Source organism: Lagopus muta, chromosome 8 (assembly GCF_023343835.1).
Source record: "Lagopus muta isolate bLagMut1 chromosome 8, bLagMut1 primary, whole genome shotgun sequence".
Classification (NCBI taxonomy): Eukaryota; Metazoa; Chordata; class Aves; order Galliformes; family Phasianidae; genus Lagopus; species Lagopus muta.
Window position 1 is genome coordinate 1,411,348 of NC_064440.1, and position 10,745 is coordinate 1,422,092.

The 10,745-nt window shown below is 43.6% G+C and overlaps 1 protein-coding gene across 6 annotated transcripts in view; it reads left to right on the forward strand.

The window, feature by feature from the left end:
- Positions 1–7,471, forward strand: part of CACNB4 (calcium voltage-gated channel auxiliary subunit beta 4) — a 77,172-nt gene extending 69,701 nt beyond the window's left edge. For 3 of the 6 annotated variants that reach the window (XM_048953359.1, XM_048953360.1, XM_048953364.1), the window contains one exon: positions 539–7,471. In XM_048953359.1, the coding sequence (XP_048809316.1) occupies positions 539–799 (261 nt within the window). In that variant the 3' untranslated portion in view covers positions 800–7,471. The remainder of the gene's footprint in view (positions 1–538) is intronic. The other 3 variants (XR_007378619.1, XR_007378620.1, XM_048953362.1) reach the window with 3 other exon arrangements.
- Positions 7,472–10,745: the final 3,274 nt, after the last annotated feature.

Here is a 10,745-nt window from a genome sequence, read left to right on the forward strand (position 1 = left end):
TTACTTAAAATACTGCATTTTAGCTGGAAGAATTTGTTAACGTTTTAACTATCGCTTTGCTGCCCAGTTAGCTGCTGTCACTTGTTGGGTCATGTGAAGTTTTTTACAGAGAGCTCAGGGAGCCGAACCTTTAAAAACAAGAGGGGAAAAAACCACCTTCAGCTGTTTTCTGAAGATCCCTAAACCTGTGGCAAACTGTTTCTAAGCAGAATAGAGGCATGAATGAGACTATGTTCATGATCAGAGAAAGGTGATAAATGCTGAATACATCAGCTCACTTTTCATGCTAAGCGACCTGTAGTGTTTAAGGTGGTGAATGCCGTAAGAGACACGTTGTAATACCATGTTTGGTCTGCTTGCAGCTCTAGGAACCAAACTATTCTTGTAACCCACTCCTGTAAGCATACAGGTTTTAATATAAAACGAATTTCACAAAAGTGGATGGATGTTGAAAGACCTCTATAAAGTTTCAAAACTAGCTTAAAAGTACCCAATTCTCTTTATTTGTGCTAACGCTTGGATTCTTTGATACTCGTAGAGCCAGCGTGTGAGGCACAGCAGCCATTCAGCAGAGAACTCTCCAATTGAGCGACGAAGTCTCATGACCTCAGATGAAAATTATCACAACGAAAGGGCTCGGAAGAGCAGGAACCGCTTGTCTTCCAGTTCCCAACACAGCCGAGATCACTACCCTCTAGTGGAAGAAGAGTACTCTGACTCATACCAGGACACTTACAAACCCCATAGGAACCGAGGATCCCCTGGAGGATATAGCCATGATTCACGACACAGGCTTTGAGTTCAAGAACCTGGGGAAAAATAGTATTCATCAGTTGATAACTTGCCATAACGTAGCTAGGAAAAGCAATTCACCTTGATTTGGCAGATGTAATGCGGTTATACTGAGGTTACACTCTGCTGTCATTTGATGTTCAGTAGGGGACAAAAGAGTTATCATGCCCTTACGTTTATGCCCTGTCATATAGATTGCATTTTGTTGTTGTTGTTGTTTTTTTAGTACAGCATTTACATTGATAGCCATACCTTTTCTCATCGTTAGATATTAGGCACATCAGTTTGTAACTTAGGGTTATTATCGAGGCACTTATAAAGTAATTTCCTGTGCTGGAAATTCCAAATGACCAGTTCCAGTTGGAACCAATTTATAAACCAATTCCTGTTGGAATTTGGGTGAATTGACTGGAAAGTCAACCTGAGCATGTTGCAATCAAGTGAAAAAGATAAAAATGAAGAATCTGAAAATTAGAAACCAGTAGAAGCCGGAAAGTCAGCTACAGTATTTGTTTGCCGGAAGCTCAGTTTACATTTACAGTTAGAATAAAAGCATTTTATCCTAAATACTTCCTTCCAGAATGGCTTTTTCAGACAAACCAAATGTAAACTGTTGAGAGTGCCAAAATCACAAATTATTGCAGCAGTTACAAAATACTTTCCAGTTTGAAATTATTTTTAGAGCTGGCATAAGTGTTGCAGCAAAATGATTTCTTTAGTTTAGCCAGTACTGACTTTTGTGTTGGGGTCAGCAGTGATGAGCTATGACACGACAAGGGGAAACAGGAACAGGAAAATGAACAAACTTTAGGACAGTTTGTGTGGTCAGAGGTTGAGAATAGTCTTTTTTTTTCCCTCTCTCTCTTGTTTACCTGAATACAGCTAGTAGTCCCAAAATCATAGAATCACAGAACCATAGAATGGCCTGGGTTGCAAAGGCCCACAGTGCTGATCCAGTTCCAACCCCCTGCTGCGTGCAGGTCGCCAACCAGCAGCCCAGGCTGCCCAGAGCCACATCCAGCCTGGCCTTGAATGCCTGCAGGGATGGGGCAAATGGAGGAGGAGGAAGGAGGAGTACCAAAACTGGTACCGAGACACATAGTATTTTTTCTCCCATTTTGAGTATCCTGCCTTTTTAAATGGAAAATGCTACTTTTGCAACCCAGTGTGTAGAGTACCTCCACTCCAGTCCATCTGAGTAGCTGTGTGTTGCAACCTTCAAAATCTGTCTCTGAATGTCTGAAAATTCCAGCGTCGCACAAGAACTCTCCAGAAGAACATCAGTTCAATCCCAGTAGTGAAATCTGAGGAAAGGGGGGAGGTTAAGGGTCCCTAAATGATAAAAGTGGGAATAATACGCTCATCAGAATTAGCATGCAATAAAAATGGAGAACCAGAAAATAATCGCTCACGTGTAGAGCTGACATTTTAAATTCAAAGAACTGCGATAAATCCTTGGAGATATCGCTGCCTTATTTCCTGTTGATCACTTATTTCACCTATTGAGTCTTCAGGTTTTTTTTAAATAGGTCAGTGTCTGTGAGTAGACCTCACGTCTTACATCATCAGTGAAGCCTTAGATCCAATACGATTGAAACAGTGAGCAGAACTGGCAGTTTTGTACAACACAGCAAGGTCTGTAAGCAGAGACTCCCGAAGTTCCACACTGCTTGTTTTCTTAAATTGACAGAACTGTGCTGAACGTGCGTTTCTGTATGCAGGTTCATGTCAAAAGTTTTTTCAAAGCTGAGGGTCATTGACTTCTGTATCTGAGTATCTTCCCCAGGGTGGGCTTTAAGAGCACCTAGCACGAATTTCAGGGGGGAAATCCTAATTATTATGGTTTCTTCCACTTTCTGGACCAGTTAACAAAGATCACGGATATTTTCCACCACCACTGAGCCTGGTTATCTTCTTGATGTTAAAAACAAGAAAAGTAATTCATCTCCTGTCTGGTACAGCCAAAAATGACGTACATCTCTAGCAGCATTAGAAGATCATGGATGCATGACTGATTTGTTAAACAGTTCTACTGCCTCAGAGGCAAACCTTAAACATTACTGGATGATTCAAGTGGGCCATTGCCAAGAAAAAAAACTATTAAATACCTGCATCCATTAGAGAAACAAGTGTTAAGAATGGGTATGACAGACCTGATCCTGTTGGATTTTCTTCAGCTGAATGCTCACAGATTCCAAAAGTGCATTTAGGCTGAGAAAGCACAGCAAGATGTGGTCTGGGAGTGGTAGCTACAGCTGCCTTCTCTAATATTTTCTGCTATAGCACAGTGGAGCATTCTCCAGTAATTTTTACAAATCTTTGTTACATGTACAGCACACATACCTGCATGAGAAAGAAGGCATTAGGCAAAACATATTTTCTATAAGCTTTAATAAGTTTCTTGTTTGTGTGCATTAAAGTATTAATTGCAAAGGATGCACTGAGATGTATAAAGCTAGATTAGACAGCTGTTTATCTTTATTCTGTAGTAGCATTAGGGATCCGATCATTTAACTGCTTGAAGATATTTGCATTTTAATGGCAGGTAGCTGTGAAGCACCTGCATATATTTTCTAGTAAACAAGGTTACTGCTTCATCATTTCCTAGGCAAAAATGGCATTTATTTCTAGAGCCTTTTGGAGCCTTGTTTTTAAGTCTTCCATGTCATGCTAGTAAAGGGAAAGATCGACACAACACATAGGCATAAATTCCATCACCTGCAGCATCTGAAGTGCCAAAACAACTTTGTTCTAATAGAAACAAGCTTGCGAGGGATGTTATGTATTGTCTTGGAAGAACCCATGGAGATCCTTCATTAGATGGGTTTAAGGTTACCGTTGTATGTAATTAATTTACCCTCTTCGCTCCCATTGCCCACTGCATTTTAAATATAAGAAATCAGTTACAAAAGGTCCAGCAGATCTCATTGCTTGGTGTTTTTTCTTTTCTTCTTTGAGGACAGGTATATCTTTAAGCACAAATATACTGGACATGCTAATAGGTGGTTAATTTATTCTAGATACAAGCTACTGGAACTCTTTCATTTTACACAGTAAATTATTTTTAGGAAACACGATAACCAGTAAAAGCTGCAGTGTTGATCAGGACGTGTTAACTCATAGTGTTTGTATTAGAAGTGCAGCAGTGCTAGGCAGCTGCATTGTGATTTATTATGCAATGCTGCTATATACAGCTGTGAAGTTCTGTATTCCTCAGTGAGTACGAGTAATTTTCCAGTCCTCGTACCATTTCTTCTTATTATTAAAATATTATTAAGCAAAGGTTGGGGTTCTGTTCCTAAGCTCTAGCTTACACAGAGAATGTTAGCTGGCTTTTTTGTTACCTGATGTTTTTTTCATTAGGAGACTTGGGCTAACAATAGCTCAGCCAATGAAAGCGATACGACAGTCTTCACATCTAAAGACAATATAAGGTGGTGCATTCGTATGTTTTGGATGAATTAAAACATTTTCAAACTCTTGAAGGCACTTTAAAGACAATTCATTGTTAAATTCCTAATTTCAAATATTTCCTTTTTGGCAGGTTGCATTTAGCAGATGCACGGGTTCATTTAGTGGCCACGTAGACGAACATTTATCCCATGGGGTGTGCAACTCACAACTGGCTGTATTTCTGCAGTGAGTAAATTATGAAATTGCTGTTCAAAGGAACACCATGGAAGCTATTCTGTATAAAATTACAGTTTTATAAACAGCGGGCCAGGTTCTATGGTTGCTTTCTAAACATTCGACCTGGTAAAAATCAGTTCCTCTGCTTGAGAACTACTAGTGCAGCGTGGCCCTACACCTAGATTGTACCTCGAGAAATCCTCTTAGCCCCAGGCTGTGTTCATGATGAGCAGAGCAGATCCTGGAGCACGCCCTGGCTTAGATCTGATGTTTCTGGCTTGCTGTGCTGGACACAGGTGCACTGGGTATGGTGGGCTGGGAGATGCTCTGAGCTCCAGCAGGCGGTTGCTGGTGGCCGTACGCAGAGTGGTGGTGCTGGCTTTCTGCAAGGAGAGGCAGTGCCACTGGTTTTTCTCTAGGTTTGCAAGCTTTTTCTCAACTTGATGACTGGGGTGGTAACCTTTTGCACCCCTTGTAAAAGAACGTTTACACATAACTTGTGAGAATGAAAATTGCAAGCAGGGAGTGGTGGCTGTAGGAGTAAGGAGGCAGCGACAGTTGATTGAGATGTGCACAGGCCATCAGCTTACAGTTCAGTCTGACCGCAGGTCTTCTGAATCCCATTTGGTCTCAGTACTATGGAGTCCTCTGAAACCTCTCCAAATCACTTCACTGGCCCTAACGTTCTCAAAATAGTATTGCTAATTTAAGTAAATGAGGGCTTTTGTTGGTAGTTTGGCTTTGAGAATATCTTAAACGTCACTCTGATAGATTTTGTTGTCCAAGTTGAGTACTTGTGAAGCCTGGCCTTGACTCCATGGTCTTCATTTTTTTAAAGCAAAAGTAAACACTGTGAAGAAGAAGAAAATCAGATGCACGTTGGGTAGAATATCAGTAATACAGATCTGTATTCACTCCTGAAAGTCATTCCTATAAAATTGAGTTACATTCCCCAGTTGGCTTTGTAACACCACATTTGAGTTAGTTTTCTTCCTGGATGAATGTTTTAATGTCAGTTTAGATTCACGAGGTGAATCTTTTGCTGCAGTTGCCTCTCATTCCTTCAAACCTGACTTCTCCAAAGGGTAAGGAACTGTAAGGCAATGTAGTGCAGCCAGCTTTAACTTTGGGGGAAAAAATGAAGCCGAAAGTACTTTCCTTCACCAGCAGTCATCTGAATGGTGATTGTTGGGTTGCTATTCAAATCCAGTTTATTTTACATAGGAAAATAAAGGTACGCATGTCTTTAAAAGTACAGGGATATTTTAATAATGCTGTCAAGTACTTGCTTAAAAAAGAGCTGAAGATTCTGCTGTGTATCAAAACCTTTGTTAAGCTGGAGACAGAGATGTTTTTCCTGATGCACAATCCATATAAAAAGTCCAGAGAGACATTCCAAGTGGATCCACGCAGAGGTCTGGGAGGAGGTGGGAATTATTGGAGACAGTAATGAGTGTGTCACTCATTTCATGATTCATAGCTAATTCCTTTGAGAACGGTGAAGCTAGAAGCAGCACAGCCTTGGTCTCAGTGATGCTTCTGGCTTGCATTCGACCCCCAGGTTTCTTGGCAGTGAGTTACTGTGTGGCCTGGGCCCTACAAACACCTGCTGCTGGGCACAGTGGGTATTGCTGCCTTGTCTGAGAGTCAGTGCTTGCAGGGTCTAGCCATAACTGTCATGTACCACTTATCACACACCTTACAAATGGTTCCTGAAATACAAAGTAAAATCAACTGAATGCCAGAGCCCCCTTTTTTTTGCTTCCACTCTGTATAAGCAGTAGAAAATCAATATAGTGAGGAAGTAATATTGTACAATACAGAATCGTGTGTTTTGCCAATCATGTAAAAACGGAGCAAGGGAAAAGAAGCACATTTGTAATAGCACAAATTTACAGTAATTCCACTATTGCATTTGGCATTGTGTTTTTGAAAAAAAAAAATAGGTATTTTGATCCAGCATTAATGTATTTATTGCATTTTCAATCCGTTTAACTTGTTGCCTGATACTTAAGCATTTTATTTCTAAGGCCTTGCATTTTGCATATGACTTGATTTTTCAATGACTTCATATTAACTAATGAAGAAAGAACCTTTTAAAATTACAAAATCTTGTATTCATTTCTGCTGATTTCCTCCTCAGAACTGAAGTTCCATAAACAGAAGCAAACTTCCAATTCAGTGTATAGATTTTGGCATCTGACTGATGAATATAGCACTCCTGTCCGAGCAGCCCAAGGTCTGGAATGAAATTCCCTGTGAGCTCTTGGGGCCGTAGTGCTGCATGCTGTCGTGTGCCAGGTGAGGGTTTGGGGGAGAGAACATTGCACCTGAGCTGATTCAGGAGGGTCAGCCTTACACTGATAGTGCTGTGCGTTCAGAACTGAAAGGACAGCAACTGTTCAGGCCCAGGTTGGGCTGCCATTTGAACAGCCCGGTCCTCCTCTCGTGCACACAAAGTGAAATTGCACAAGAACAGCACAGGAAGATCAGGCAAAGTGCAGTTTTATGTACGTGTGAGAAGCAGAGGGGTAACGGAAAGGTGAATACTGCTCAAACTGCAAACCACGGACCTTGGGCTTCTCAGTTCCCCAGAAGATCTGTTCCTCACCCTAACTAGTTCCCAGTGCCAGCTTGGCAGTGCCCAGCCCCACCAGGAGCCAGTTTGGGGGCACTTTGGTAAAGACATGGCTGCCTTTACTCAAAAATGAGAGCCACAAATTCATGTTTTCTGTTCTGCTGATTTGCCCCTTTCGGTTTTTACTTCTAGATACTGTATGTGTAGCATTCTACAAGGCATGCTAGGTAAAATATACTATGCAAATGTGTACAGTGTTGCATGCTTTGCTCTCCCTCTGCTTTTAGTGGCTTTCAAAGAAAAAAAGAAAGTGTTGTTATTTTTGTGATCAGAATCATTTAAAAAAGAAAATGCAGACTGCATGCTGTTAGTATCCTCATTTCTATGGATTTGTTTTATGGGATTTAGATGTACAAAAATGAACTGCATTACAATAACTTTTCTACAATAAATCAAAAACTACAAACAGCACTCAGCAGCCTTGTAAGTCTCTGTGTTCAGCACTCAAGACTGGGAAAGTGCTCAGAAGAATCACTGATGGAAACAGTTCTGAATGTTGTGGCATTTTTATTGTTTGATGGTAGGTTTTGGCAGTGGTTCCTCCCGTTAGCATTTTTAGTCAATATCAGTGAGGCTCTGAAGAAAGACATGCATCTGGTCTGTGAAATGAGTGGTGTTTATTTTTAAATCTATCTGCTCTTAAATAATCACAGCTCAGAAGCGCAGAAGTCTGCGTAACATCTCACTGCTCCATCAAGAAACAAAATCCTTCAGCCAAAGGCTGGAAGATTCTCATGACCATAATGGTCTTTGGAACCAATCCTCAGTATGACCTCATGTTAATTTAACACTTGTTCCTAGAAAGAAGCAACTATCAGAATATTGTGAGATATTAAGAAAGAAGCAAACCCAGGTTGTAATACCCTGAAAACAGGAAAGCACTGAAAGATGCTACCTTTAGCTAAACCTGAAAAGCAGTCGTGGGAGTGAAATTACAGGGTGAGTTCTGTTTTGGAGTTGTTCCATGGGGAAGCAAACAGACTTATTTTCTTCAAAGTGCATAAGCAGCAACCCAACACAGTGACCACGTAAGAGATCTGGGAGCACTGTGAGCCAGGGTCTGCACAGCCACACAGACGGAGCAGCTCTGAGCCCAGCAGTTGTGCTGCTCGTCTGCCCTTTGTACCCACCTGCTGCTCCTTGCTGCTGCTGGAGTGCCACCAGGTGCTCCTCGTGCCTCCCCAGGCTGGCTGGCACCCACAGGAACCAGCTCTGCCTGCTTCACAGCCCTCCTGCCCTGGGCCTGCCTTCTGCGGGCAGAAATACGGGTATCAGGTAATCTGTGTGCTTGTGGTGGGAATCGCTTTAAGTATCTAATATAAATGCAGCATTTTAAACACAAATTGAGTAACTTTGACTGTTCAAAAGTAGATTCTAGCATGTGAGTTTCAATCAAAGCTGTTTAATAAAGAGTTTGTGGCCTTTTTGAATAAATAGGGCAAAAAATACATTCTTTTGTGTGGTTTAATCTATTCCTGGAAGTAAAAGGTTTGCGAGCCACATATCCTGCCGTCTCTTCTACATGTTCAGCTTTGCTCTGCAGTTGCTAGGAGCAAACTGTGTGCTATTTGACAGAGGCTTTTTGAATTTCCACGAGTAATAATCATAATCACTACAAACTGTGCCAAATGCAGTGCTTCCCTAGAAAGCTCCCACCAGGAACAGCAGCCAGGTGGTAGCATTAGCATGTAAAAAAACACATGTTGAATCAGGCCACAGGCATGGTTTAAACCGTGACTGAACTACCAGAAGGAAGCAGGAGCTGAAATCTTAACATCTTCCTGATCCTGAAATACACTGTATAATCCCTTATCTGGTCAAAATGCTGCTTCATTTGTGCAGCTGTTGGCTATAGAGAGGCTGCTGGCAGTTGGGTAGCATGGCAGGGTGCTGGCAGAACCAAATACTGTTCTGAAATGCTGCTTAAAAACATCAAACAAGAAAAATGCCTGGTGGGGGGGGAGGAAGAGGAAGGAAAGGCGGAAGAGCTTTTCTATTTAAAGATTCAAAATAACTGAGTTTTGTTACCTTCTTCCATAGCTGTGTGAGTTCTGTCTCAACTAACCCTGGTGCCAGCCCATGTGTTTCGGGATCAGCTGCTGCTCGCACCAGGACTGCAAACAAATCCACTGTGCACAACTGGAAGTCTGTAGAGGCACCGCAGAAGGGGTGGCTGCATGCGATTGCTGCTGGGACTGAGCACTGGTAAAAAGCACACAGGTGAACCCCAGGGACAATGGCACATTGTGTCTGCTTATTTTCAAGCTGGATGGCTACCAAAGTTACTGGCGCAGAGCATGGTTCATTTCACGCTATTAAAGGTGTAATGTGCCGGTTCATTACCAGGATGTTTATTTTCTTCAGCTCTTAAGGACTGAACATTCCAGCACAAAGCACGAGTGCCTGCAGATGCACACAGAAACTCGGAGACTTTGCTGGCCTTGCTGCAACTACAGTCAATATTGCAGCAGGGGAAATAAAAGCAAGGAGCCACTATCAAAATGAAAGTTCCCAGCACAGTTACATCTATTACTCAGATAACTGTAGGTGTGTTTTCTTCATTGGGCCCACCAGTGTTATTTAACACAGAGGCACCTGTGCCAGCTGCGGGCCCTGTCTGGAGCTCTGTGCTGTGGCAAAACCTCGTGCTGAAAATAAGCACTGCTCGTGCGTCTGACCTCAAGTCTTGTGGAAAGACAAAACATAACTGGCTGAGGTAAAAGTAACCTTTCGTACAGGCCTTGAGGCTATAAGGCAGGCAGTGCTGAGCAGAAGGCAGTGTGGACAGAAAGCCTTCAGATGGAAGGAAAGCAGCACATCTGCCCATGCCTTTCAAAGTGCCTGTGTGAGAAACAGCAGCACGGCTGCCGTGTTGCTTGGGGTCATCATCTATGTGTCCAGAGAGCTCAGTGCAATCTCAATGCTGAAGGAACACTTGCATGTTCCAGGCCCTTCAGCCTGCAGCACTGAAACTCTGCTCATAGCAACCAGCGCTGCCCTGCGTGGGGTGGGAACTGAAGTGAGTGGGGCAGTGGGGGTTGCTGAGGGGTGCTGAGAGGTACTGAGGGGTGATGAGGGGTAGTGAGAAGCACTGAGGGGTGATGATGGGCACTGAGGGGCAATGAGAGGCACTGAGGGGACACTGAGGGTAGCTAAGGGAGCACTGAGAAGCACTGAGGGGTGCTGAGGGACAAGCAGGACAAGGGGAAATGGTTTGAAATTGAGGGAGGGGAGATTGAGGGGGAAGTTCTTTACTATGAGAGCAATGAGGTGCTGGAACAGCTGCCCAGAGAGGCTGTGATGCCCCGTCCATCCCTGGAGGTGTTCAAGGCCAGGTTGGATGGGGCCCTGGGCAGCCTGGGCTGCTCTGAAATGGGGAGGTTGGTGGCCCTGCGTGTGGCGGGGGGTTGGAGCTTCGTGATCCTTGAGGTCCCTTCCAACCCAACCATTCTGTGATTCTGTGGTTCTGAGGGAGCACTCAGGGCCACTGAGGGGCATTAAGAGGCGCTGAGTGACAGCGAGCCTCAGCCTCGCGCCGGCCGCGCGGAGGGCGTGGTTTCCCAAGGCCGCCGGGAGGCGTGGCCCCCCTTCGCCGGCACGGCCGCACGTCCTCCCCGCCTCCGCGTGCCCTACGGTGGCCGTGAGGAGTGCGGTGTGGAGCGGAGCGGAGCGGTGCCGGCCGGCG